Source organism: Mandrillus leucophaeus, unplaced genomic scaffold (assembly GCF_000951045.1).
Source record: "Mandrillus leucophaeus isolate KB7577 unplaced genomic scaffold, Mleu.le_1.0 Scaffold22, whole genome shotgun sequence".
In the NCBI taxonomy this organism is placed as follows: Eukaryota; Metazoa; Chordata; class Mammalia; order Primates; family Cercopithecidae; genus Mandrillus; species Mandrillus leucophaeus.
This window is the reverse complement of record NW_012102254.1, coordinates 3,809,421-3,821,249: the sequence shown is the minus strand read 5'-3', so window position 1 is coordinate 3,821,249 and position 11,829 is coordinate 3,809,421. Positions and strand designations below refer to the sequence as shown.

At 54.7% G+C, this 11,829-nt stretch overlaps 1 protein-coding gene across 1 annotated transcript in view; it reads right to left on the bottom strand.

Annotated features, from left to right (window-relative positions):
• Nucleotides 1–10,580: 10,580 nt before the first annotated feature.
• Nucleotides 10,581–11,829, bottom strand: part of MYL3 (myosin, light chain 3, alkali; ventricular, skeletal, slow) — a 28,437-nt gene continuing 27,188 nt past the window's right edge. Inside the window, exons 7-9 of the mRNA XM_011981048.1 lie at nucleotides 11,095–11,172; nucleotides 10,942–10,983; nucleotides 10,581–10,812 (exon numbers count right to left, since the gene is read on the bottom strand). Coding sequence (XP_011836438.1) covers nucleotides 10,955–10,983; nucleotides 11,095–11,172 — 107 coding nt within the window. The 3' untranslated portion in view covers nucleotides 10,581–10,812; nucleotides 10,942–10,954. The remainder of the gene's footprint in view (nucleotides 10,813–10,941; nucleotides 10,984–11,094; nucleotides 11,173–11,829) is intronic.

Below are 11,829 nucleotides of genomic sequence, written 5' to 3'. Positions count from 1 at the left end.
GCCATGCAGCACCTGCCAGCCTTCCCGCCTGGACTCACAGGGTGTCATGCTCATCCTCCTCCCTTCACCCTACAGCTGGGCCATGGCTCTGAGACAGTGACCTTGCCTGCAGTATGGGGCACATGAGTCTTTCACCCCTCCTTACCAGCTATTTCCCCTGGACCCAAAGCAGAGGATTGCAGAGAGCTGGTGGGACTGAACTTGCTAAGAGCTCGGGTCCTCCATGTCCCCACCTGTGAGATAGAGAGGACACCCGATCCTGACCAGTCCACCACAGAGTGCCTAAGCTATAAAGGGAAGTGCATCTGCAGTAGCCACGGGGGTCTTCAGCTCCCAAAACACTGGGGTAAGCTGAGTGAGGGATGTTATTTAACTGGAATGGCTATGGTTTGCAGAACCAGAGCTTCCAAATTACTTAACAAAACATGTTTGCTTTTTAATTAACATGTGCTTGAAAAACAATGGTTTTCATTAAAGTGGGTGGGGGAGAGAAGGGACTGTAGGGGAGAATATTTCAAGGAGCTCCAAGTTCCAGGCCAGACTTCTTAAAAATAAAGTGGGGGTCTTGCCCCAAGCTGGCAGAGGCCGGGAGGCAAGAATCCCTGCTGGAGAGCCCAAGGAACAGCCCTACTACCTGCCTCCACCACTCTTTGGCTTCCTGGCTGAGAATATGCCCTTTTGCTGATGGCTCAATTACTTACCTATTCCCTGGGCCACTCTGGGAAGGGGAGGTTTTTTTGTTTTGGTTTTTTGGGTTTTTTTTTTTTTTTTTTTTGAGACAGAGTGTCACTCACCCTGTCACCCAGGCTGGAGTGCAGTGTCTCGATCTCAGCTCACTGCAACATCTGCCTCTGGGGTTCAAGCAATTCTCCCACCTCAGCCTCCCAAGTAGTTGGGATTACAGACACGCACCACCACGCCCAACTAATTTTTGTATTTTTAGCAGAGATAGCATTTCGCATTGTTGGCCAGGTTGGTCTTGAACTCCTGACCTTAAGTTGATCTCCCTGCCTCGGCCTCCCAAAGTGCTGAGATTACAGGCACAAGCCACTGCGCCTGGCCAGTGTAGTCTTTTATAAAGCAGTCTTGGCGGTCAATGAATGAGGTCCACCAGGCAGATAAGCAAAAGGAAACAGCATGAGTAACAACCTGAAAGCGTGGGCCTGGAAGCCACTGATGTCCAAGCCCCAGGGAGATTGGGGCAGGGAGGCTGAGTGGGTGCCAAGGACATAAGGGTGGAAGGGAGGATGACCTCACATGGAGCAGAGGGGATATGTGAAGAACTGGCCAGAGGAAGCAGAGGGCTGGGAGACTGGGAGCAGGATGCATTCCAAAGCCTCAGGGCTTGCTCCCCAGAGGATGATGGGCAGGACTGCAGGTTCAGTCAGTTCAACAGCGGGCAGCGTTGACTCCGTCATCCAGCATAGAGAAGGCACCCCATTGGTGTTTAATAAATGCATGTAGAAGGGCGAGAATGAAGAGATGATCCCTCCGAGTCAACCACACCTTCTCCAATTTCTGGCCTTTTGGGGTCAGGGTTAGGGCCAGCGTGCAGCCTAGGGTCAGATGTCAACATAGGGTTGGGACGCATTTCACCCATTGACCCATGCAGACCAAGGGAAGATGGAGGGGAAGCTTCTGGGGAGTGAGGGCATCCCCAGGGTTCAGGTCAGATGATCCAGAACCCCCAGCTCCCGGCAGCCCGCCCAGGACCCTGTTTCTCATTTGGGGCCTTCTTGCTTCCCCCAGCCCACACCCCCACATGAAACGTGCCTGCCTATACTTAATTCATTATGCTCAGCTGGGTGGGAGGCCTGGCGAGCCGGGTTTTTTTTCCCCTGAGCTCAGACATTCCTTGCTTTATTATTCTCCACATTTCAAAGCAGCTGTCACCTCCCCCAACCGCCCCCAGCCCGAAGCTCAGAGTCCACAAGGGGCCTCTCCAGGGCTCAGAACGCCAGAGTCTCCAACACCTCCAGCCCGGCACAGAAGGGAAATTAAGGCCAGAGATGGATGGGGTAGCATCCCAGGGAGACCTGCAGGGCTCTCCCCCAACAGTCTGCACCTGAACTTGTCCTCCCCTAGGTGTCCCAGTCACCCTCCCATAACACTCTCTTTTTGCCTCTCTGCACCCACTCTGTTCCACCCTCCACACAGGTGGCCACAGTGGTCCCTTCATAACACAAAGAGAACCCCTGTCTCCCCCGCTGGAGCAGGTGCTAGAAGAATTATCAAAGTCCCTGCCCTGCTCAGGTCCTGGCAAACTGAGCCCTCACTGAGTCAGTGGCCTTACAGAGGGCAAGCTCCATCCCTAGAAAATAGCAGGGACACGGCCAGCCTAGTGAACCACCAAGGGGCCAGCCAGGGGTGAAACAGTTCTGGAGACTCAATTTCAGAGAAACGGGGAGGCCCTAGACAGATTTCTCCTCTACATCTGAGAGCTGCCCATGCAGAGCTTCCTCGGCAGGGTCTAAGATCCTGTTGCATTTAAGCAGGCAGCAGCTTGGTCAGACTTGCCCTGGAAAAGAGGTTGGAGGAGGGACTTTGGCCCCAGGAGAAAATGGGGCAAGGGCCCAAGTGGGGCAGGCAACCCGGGGGCCTGGAAACTGAGTCCAGCTGTCCCTGTCAGCGCTCAGGCTGCCTTGCGCACACTCACCCCATCACTGGGCATGCCCACTCAGGCCTGGGGCTTGACGGCAGCATTCTCGAGTGCCCAGGAGGGTAGAGGTGACTCTGTAATGTGGTCCTGGAGGGTTCTTGGAGTCCACTGCAAGCCTGGGAGCCGAGAGCCCTCCCATTTGTCCAGTTCTACTCTGAAACACCCCAAGAACTCCATCACTATGAGAAAGGTCCCTTTTGGAGAGGGACTGCACAGAGCCTGAGTCAGCCCTCAGAGCAGGCCCCTTTCCAGGAATACAGCTGTCCCAGCCTAGAGCTTGGGGTCTGGCCATGTCACCCTCTTGAGGGCGCCCAACCCAGGACCCCTCACTGAGCCTGGGCCATACAGAGGGAAACCTCACTTCCCTCTCATCCCTCAGCCTCAAGATCCATCCACCTTTCCTGGGGCTAGAAGCCATTAAACATCTGCCTTCCTGCCACAGCAGCCACCATCCCACACCTTGTGCTGCAGCTAGGGATGTGAGGTCACTGCCATGAGCTTCCCCACCTCCAGTTGCGGGCCCCAGAGGTGGAAACAGGTATGGACATCCAGAGGTTTGGGGAAACTCAGAATCTCAGGATCCCAGATACTCCAACAGAGAGTTGATGTATCTTCTCCCTTGTGCCCGACCACCCCCAGCCCTGACCTCACAGCACCTGCCTGTTCCAGAGGCTCATTAGCACCTCCCTGCCAAGTTCCCATTCCCCACTCCATCCCAGTGGCAAGGCTGGGCCTCTGTTACTCATCACAGGTGCGGCACAGTTAACACCTGAAAATTACATGGTGGAGGGAGGGAGGGAGGGAGGGAGAACGGATGGATGAATGGATGAATAAGTTGATTCAAATGAACCTTGGACCTGGCAAAGATCTGCTCCATTCAAGGGTCTCTATCCAGGGGTTTGGGAAATGCTGACTGCAACAAACTGTGAAATTTCCTCAAAACTTAAAAACTGACTTGTAAGGTAAGGTCTTATTTGCCAAGTAGAGATATGGAAAACAACAGCTACCGTCATCATTGTTTTTGTAAACAAAAGGATATTCTCAAGGCAAAAGAAAGTAAGCAGGGTGCAATCTTGGAAGAAAGACAAGCATTGAAGATGCATAAATTGGGATTCTGGAAAATATACAATATAGGACATTTTTTCAAAACTTTCTTGGGTATTGGGATAAGTTGGGCCTCAGGGCTTGGAAATGCCCAAGTGCTTCCAATCTCCACCAGGGTAAGAGCCCCTTCTGCAGCCTTTCTGGCTGGGATTGGTTCCCCTCTGCTTGCATATTCCTCAGGACAGAGGGCTCACCACCTCTCCCAGTTAGCTCAGGGGCTGACAATGACATTGTAGAACACCTTTAAATGGCTTCCAAGCCTACCACGGGAGAGAGGTAAGGAGACCAGGAGCAGGGTATGATGGCAGAGGGGTTGAGGGGAGGGAAGACCAAGGTTTCCAGCCCCAGGGCATAGCTGTGGTAAGGAAAAGGGCATACTCATGTCCAGCTGGACCAAAGTAGAAAAATCAGGAAGCTGCCAAGATCTGAACTTTCCCAAGGGGCACCTGGAAGTGCGGAGTCTGGAGTCTGAGTCTTCCAGCTGCCCCATTCCACCCCAAACGGCCCTTCAGAAAGGTTCTGATGTGCACCATGGCCACGGCCTCAGTAGATATGTGAGGTACCCAAGCCCATAAACCAGAGGTGGGGGTGGAGAGTGAAAGAAAATGGTGGAAGCTCAGGAGTTCTCAGGTGGGCTGGAGACGAGGGTGCAGACAGGAACCCTGCCCAGACCTGACCTTCGAGGGCCTTCTCTGTCCAAAAGGCCCTGGGCCCTGGCTGCTGAGACTGGAGGGGCCTGCTGGGTGATCAGGCCTAGGGGAGTGTCATGTGCACACACTCACACGCACACGCCACATTCCAGTTGTGCTCTGTCAGCGTTTGGGCAAACCAGGATTGTGTGGCTTTGGGAGGACAGGGAACAAATAACCCCCAAAAGTGGGCGAGGGAGGGACTGGGGCTGGTTGAAAGGAACTTGGGAGAACCCCAGGGAACCACTTCGGTGCTGGGTCACCAGGTTCAAGATCCGGGTTTTCCTGCTGTGCTCTGAGGTGACTGGATCAGCATTTCCCCTGTTCCCAGGCAGGCCCGCCCTCTCCCTGACCCCACAACTCTCACGACTACCCATGGCCTCGGGACCAACCACTGAGGACACCCCAAACCCCACCGTATGCAACACAAGGAGCTCCTGTCACACTGCTACCTGACTTTTTTTGGCCCCTCCTCCCCTGTTCCATACATTCCGTCACCCCCTGACCTCTCTTAAGGCCTCCATCAGCTTTCCATAAGACTGTCTGCCACTGAGTGCTGTGAGCCCTACAGTCCACTTTCTCACGGCTGCACTGATTTCCTTTCTTCTTGTGGCCTGGCAAAATTTTCATCCAATGCCTGACTTCTTCAAGATCCCACCTGACTTCTTTCTATCTCGGCCTGAATTTCTGGCCTTCCTGGCACTGCTACTCCATGCCATCTCATTCATGTCCCAGTGGTAACCCCAGGATCCCTGGGGATGATGTCTGGAAGAGAGGACGGAGGGTGCGGCAGGCTAACAAGAGCCACGGGCATCCACGCAGGAACATCTGAGCAGTGGAGGGATGGTTTGTTCTGGGCCCATCGCAGGCCCAGCTCTGATAATCCTCTGCCCTTGTGCTCAAGTTCCAGATCCCCAAACCCTGCCCTAAAGCAGTGAGTTCCAAGGGTCCATCAGAACCTTGCTCCTGCAGTGTCACTAGACCTTCTGAGTTAGGTTTTGCAGTTTCAGGGGGACTGCCTGGCCCTGCCTGGGGTGCTGAAGCTGAACTCTGCCCCTGGACTACCCCACCGACCCTCTGACTCAGCCTGGACTGAGAATGTAGAGGTGGCTCCTCCTGCCACCTTGAGGAGACCTCAGAGATCAGGCCCCAGGCCAGAGAAGGAAAGTGAGGCACAGAGACACCCCAGAACAGACCCCAGCCTTATGGGGCACATGACAGGGCACTTGAGGCATGGGGGTATCAAGGTGGCCCAAGGGCAAACCCGCTGCCCTCCCACCCCTCTCCACCGGCCATAGGCTGGACCACCCTGCTTGAGGGGGGAGGTGGGACCAGTGTTTATGCCACTGTGGGGAGGCCACAGCCTGCCTGGCAGTGCCGCCTGCCCAGCGCCAGTGCTGATTCAGCAGAGTCCCCCCCAGCACATATGCACTCGGACACAGGCACGCACACTCATGCACACACAGTGGCAAATACACATGTACATATGCACAGACAAATGGGCACCGACACACTCACAGACGTGGACACACATACACAACACACATGCAAACGCAAGCCCACATTCACTCACAGACACAGATCCACAGGCATACACGGACAACTGTGGACCTAAGCACACATACACACGCACGCTTCACCCAGCCAGGACGACAGGATGCTGAGTAAGGAGAAGGCTCACCTCTGCAGCTGAGTCCCACCTTTAGGTGCCTCCACCCCACCCACTCTGATGCCTGCACCCACAGCCAGTGACCCAAACCCAGGAACACGTGGTCAGCAGAGCCACATATGAGAGGTAAATGGCCCCAGGGTAGCAACATGGCCATGGCTGGGCCAGAGGCACATTCTAAGTGGAGTTGAACTGCAACGAGTGGAACCAAACTGCCCCTGCCAGGGCTCATCAAAAAACAGCCCCAGCCCTGCCCTCACCAGCAGACCAAGGGGCCCCCAACCCATCCCCTCCCAGCCACGCAAGAAGACTGGGGGCTGGGGAATGTCACGAGGGAATTACAAGATGCTCCCTTCTACCACCAAACCAAACCGAGTGGGACAGTAGCCCCCAGGGACTAGGGAAGCCTGCAGGAAGGAGGGTATGTTTGGGAAAAGCCTGGGAGTACTGCGGGCCACCCTGGAAACCAGAAGGGCAGGCATTCTTGAAAGAGTGGGACATGTATGCCTGAGGCCTGAGACTCATGTGAACTTGGATGCAGGGCACTCCTTGCTGGAGATGACTGACAGTGGGTGCAATCTCTGCTCAGGACTCCACCCAGGGCAGGCATACGCAGAAAGAAAATGCTGAGACCACTCAGTTCCATGCAGACTTCTGAAGGGGAGCTCAACACTTCTGGGCTTGGTTTTCAGGAGCAAGGTGCACCGGACAGGCGGGAGCTGGGGACTGCCCAGTAAAGTGTCAGCCACCTCAGGTGGTGACCTGCCCAGGAGGAAGCTGGAGGTAGAGCCTGATTGGGACCTGCTCCCCTCTATATGGGTCTTCAGCCACTCATGGGCCAGGAAGGCTGGCCAGAGCCCGCCAAGATCACACACGCACAATAAGACGCCCTCATTGGCCAAGTGCACTGCAACGGGGCACAGAGCGCCTTCATCTGCCCCACCAGCCAACAGACTATGCACCTCTCAGTGCCGTGGCGGTAAACTGTGAAAGAGCAGATCACGACTCCTTCCCCTAAATCAGATCTGAGGCTGGAGTGGACTGAACCAGAAAGCCTTGAAATCTGTCCATGATGTTGCTGAGGATGTTTCCAAAACAGTCCTGGAATCCGACCACTTACGATCATCACTCCTGCCAGTACCCTGGGCCAAGTATGCATCTCCTCTCTCCTGGACCCTCCTCACTGGCCTCCCTGCTGCTCCTGTGGCCCCCACAGTCTCTTCTCCACACAGCGGCCAAGATGGCACTGAGAAAGCATCTCTCCAGGGCACATGCTACAGCGACCTCTCCGACTCAGGACCTGCCCCTCTCCATGGCACTTTCTGCTCCCATCACCAGGCCTCTGTGCCCTCTGCCAGGACGTCTTCCCTCAGATGCCCACACAGCCTCCTGAAGCAGATGCTGAGTTGCCGCACGGGAATGTTCCAGCCCACCTAGGGGCCCTGCCCAGCCAGTGACAGATGGGAGTCTGTAGATAGTCTGCCTTCCTCATCCCTCAGTGAGACACCACCACCATCTCCTGGAGGTTCCCAGCAGGGCTGAGACCCCTTTGCCCATAGTGTCATCTGCTCTGCGTGCACCCCTTTGAGGGGATTTTCTTCCTTCCCAGGTCCCCCACCCCACCCTCTCCCACGCTCCCTGGAATCACCTTCCAGGCAGACTACTTGCAGGTAGTCCTTGATCTGGCCCTTGTCTCAGGGATCACTTGTAGGGGAGCCCAGCCTAAGACACTCCATCTCTCCCTTTTTTTCCCTTTAGCAATAACTCCCCATCTTCCCTCCCCCAGCCCCTACCATTTACTTTCTGTCTGTATGAATTTGACTACTCTAGGACCCTTAGATAAGTGGACTCGTACAGTATTTTGTGTGTATGTGACTGATTTATTTCACTTAGCGTAATGTCCTCAAGGTTCACTCACACTGTTGCATGTGTCTGCATGGCCTTGCTTTGTCAGGCTGAGTGACACTCCCTTGTGGATAGACCGCATTTGCTTACCCATTCGCCCTCCACGACACCTGGGTTGCTTCCACCTTTTAGCTACTGCAAATAGTGCTGCTGTGAACGTGGGTGTGCAAATATCTGTTCAAACCCTGCTTTCAAGTAGTTTAGGTACTTGCCCAGAAGTAGAATTGCTGGTCATCTGGTCATTCTATTTTGTGGGAAACTGCTATAGTGTTTTCCACAGTGGCTGCACCATTTTACTTTCAAATTTCAACAGTGCACAAGGGTTCTAATTTCTCCACATCTTCAACAACACTTGTTATTTTCTGTTGTTTTGTAACAGCCATCCTAATGGGTGTGAGGCAGTATCTCACTGCGGTTTTAATTTGCATTTATCTAATGATTAGTGATGTTCAGCATCTTTTCATGTGCTTATTGGCTATATCTGTATATCCTTTGGTTTTTTGTTCTGTTTTGTTTTGTTTTTTTGAGATGGAGTCTTGCTCTGTTGCCCAGGCTGGAGTGCAGTGGTGCAATCTCAGGTCACTGCAACCTTCGCCTCCCAGGCTCAAATGATTCTTTGGCCTCAGCCTCCCAAGTGGCTGGGATTACAGGCATCTGCCAGCATGCTGGGCTAATTCTTGTATTTTTGTACAGACAGGGTTTCACCATGTTGGTCAGGCTGGTCTTGAACTCCTGACCTCATGTGATTTCTCCCAGCCTCCCAAAGTGCTGGGATTACAGGCGTGAGCCACCACACCAGGCCTGTATATCCTCTTTAGAGAAATGTATACATACAAGTAATTTGCCTATTTTTTAACTGGGTTGTTTGGGGGGTGATTGTTGAGTTATAGAAGTTCTTTATGTATTCTAAATATTATCTTCTCTCCATTAAATCTTTGCTCAACTATTTCCTGCTCAGATAATCCTTGACCTCATTATTTAACATGTCACCCACTTCCCGGCTTACACACACACACATGCATGCACACACCACAGCCCTCCCTGCTTTCAGTCCTTCTCTGCCTTTAGCACCATTCGACACTCCACTGTCAGAATTTGTCTGGTTTGTGTGAGTTCTACAAGGGCAGAGGTTTCCACTGCCTTCTCCACTGCAGTGTTCCCAGCACCTAGAACACAGCCTGGCACACAGTCGGTGCTCAGTAAATGCTGAGAGCATGAAAGGAGGACGCAACAGACTCCTGCGACACACTCACCCCTCACATGCACTCTCTCCCACATTGCCGGCAACCCCCATCCACACACACTCTCACACACACTCAGGACTCCCCACACCACACAGCCCCTTGGGCAGTCAGATCCACACCAGCCCTCCAAGTCACTCTCACCCCACCACATCCCCCCTGCCACGCAGACACGCGCATCCACATGAGGTCATGAAAAGGCTCCCTCTGGAGCTGCCCTGACTCCTGGGTCCTCCTGGCCTGCAAGATGTTTCCCATCCAGTGTGGCCCACTCCCTACTCAAAGCCTTTGATCTCCCCTACATTTCTATATCTGGGGCCCCCAGCCTCTCTGCAGGGCTTTGCTCTCCCTTCACATCAAGCCTGCACAAATCATCTCCTCCAGGAAGCCTCTGCTCTCTATCTCATCAGCATCCAGGACCCAGGGGAGGGACCCTGGCCCCAGAGCAGGGGGTGGAATGGGGCAGGGCTCTGCAGGTGTGTGCACCTCCCTCCACCACGCAGGGATTGCATGCTGTCTTCTGCTGAGGAGCCCAGGGCTATCCCCACAAAGCCTCCACCTCTGACCTAGAGCCACACTGCTGACAGAGTGGCTCAGTTTCCCCATCGGAGTCAGGGCAAGGGGTAAGGCCCCTTCAGTTCTGACAGCCTGGGGACAAAGTTAGCTCCTGCCCTGTCACCCATTCCCAATGTCACTCAGGCAAGGCCATTCCCTGTGCTGGACCTCAGCTTTCCCACCCATGACAGGGTGGCTCTGGGCCAATGCCCTATGGTCACCCAGTTGGTGGACATGCAGTGAGACGGCTCAGACAGTGCTCTCAGGCTCCCAGCAGCCCGCATCCCTGTTAGTGGCCCCAGCATGGCTGCCTCCTACAGAAGGCTGGGTGGGGGGCAAGCACAACAGAGAAGCACTCGGCCTCCTCCAGCTCAGCGTCCATAGGCCACAGAATTCACAGAGGCAAGCCAAGGGCCACAGAGGGGAAAGAAGGAGAGAGGGAAAGAAGGAGGAAAGGGAAGAGGGGAAGGAGAAACATGGGACAAAGAGGGAAAGGAAGGAAGGAAGGAGGGGAGGGAGGGAGGAAAGAAAGGAGGAAGGAAAAAAGGGGGAAGGAAGAAGGAACAGAGGAAAGGGAGAAAGGAAGGAAGAAGGGGAGGAAGAGGAGGAAAATGGGAGGGAATGTAGGAAAGAAGGAAGGAAGAAAGGGAGGGAGGTGGGTAGGAAGGGAGGGAAGGAGAAAGACAGAAGAAAAAGGAGGAGAGGGAGGGAAGGAGAGAGGGGGAAAAAAAGAGGGAGGAAGGGAAGGAAGTCAGAAAGGAAGGCCAGCAAGAAGGCATTTATTCATGAGGCCCGTGGGGTGGGGACGGAGCTGCCTGCCGTCACAGGTAAGCACAGCCTGAGAGGGGCCAGAGATGGCAGCCACGCAGAGAGGTCCGAGGGTTTGTGCAGGGTCTTGATACGCTCCCCTCCTTCCCCCGACTCCAGGCCGCTGGTGTCAGCATCACACATGGGAGATGAGACGTCCCTGCACAGCCTTCCCTGGGCTTCCTGAGAGCAAAGGCAGTGCAGATTACAGAGGAGGAGGGAGATGGAGGCAGCAGGATGTCAAGTGAGCACTGCAGCTGGTGGAGTGTGGGGAGGTGGCAGCAGCGGGTTCAGGAGGGAGTGGGTGCCTACCTGGGCAGGAAGTTTAGCTGGCCATGATGTGCTTCACGAATGCTGGAAAGAAGAGGAGAGTGAGTGGCAGGGATGCAACACGGGGCAGCCATGGCTGGAAGCCTGGGTCCCAGCACTCCCCTCCCAGAAGATCCCTGCCCCTGCTGAGCCCACCTTCGTAGTTGATGCAGCCGTTGGAGTCCTCTTGCCCAGCCATCAACTTCTCCACTTCGTCTTCTGTCAGCCTCTCACCTGCAGGAGTGGGAGGCTGAGTCAGCACTGTGCGTGCAGAGGCATGATGGGGTGGGGGCACCCACTGAATCCCTCTAGACAGTGGTTCAACCTCTCCAGTATTCCCACAGCCAGCACTGTTCACAAGACCTTGGCCATCACCCCGTTTCTGAGGCCAGGAGAATCAATGACAAGTTAAAAAGGGGCCTGGGGTGCAGCATGTGCTGTCCTCTGTCCCACTAGGCTGAGAGGGGGTCCCTCCACCAGGAGGAAGCCAGGCCTCCCTAGAAGCAGTCCCTTGGGGCAGCCCCTTGAAGCTAAAGGAACGGCCCATGCGGTGGAGTTGGGGACCTTGGGAGAGGGTGGTGGAGGGGGCCAAGAGACCACCCGCTGCTCCCCAAGTCTGGCATTCTCCTGCCTCCGTACTTCTGTGTGCTGTGCTAGTCCCCCTTCAAAGTGCCAGCCGCAGCTCCCCCTAATTACCCCCACCTCTAGACACACACACACACAGAGAGAGAGAGAGAGAGAGAGAGAGAGAGAGAGAGGAGGGAGAGACCAGCACAGAGCTGAAACAGTAGGCACTCAAATGTTTGCTGCAAGAAAAAATCACTTTGAAGAGGGACCCCCTACTGCAGGCAGCTGATGGTGGGGGTACAAGTGGGAGGTATACAAGTCTCC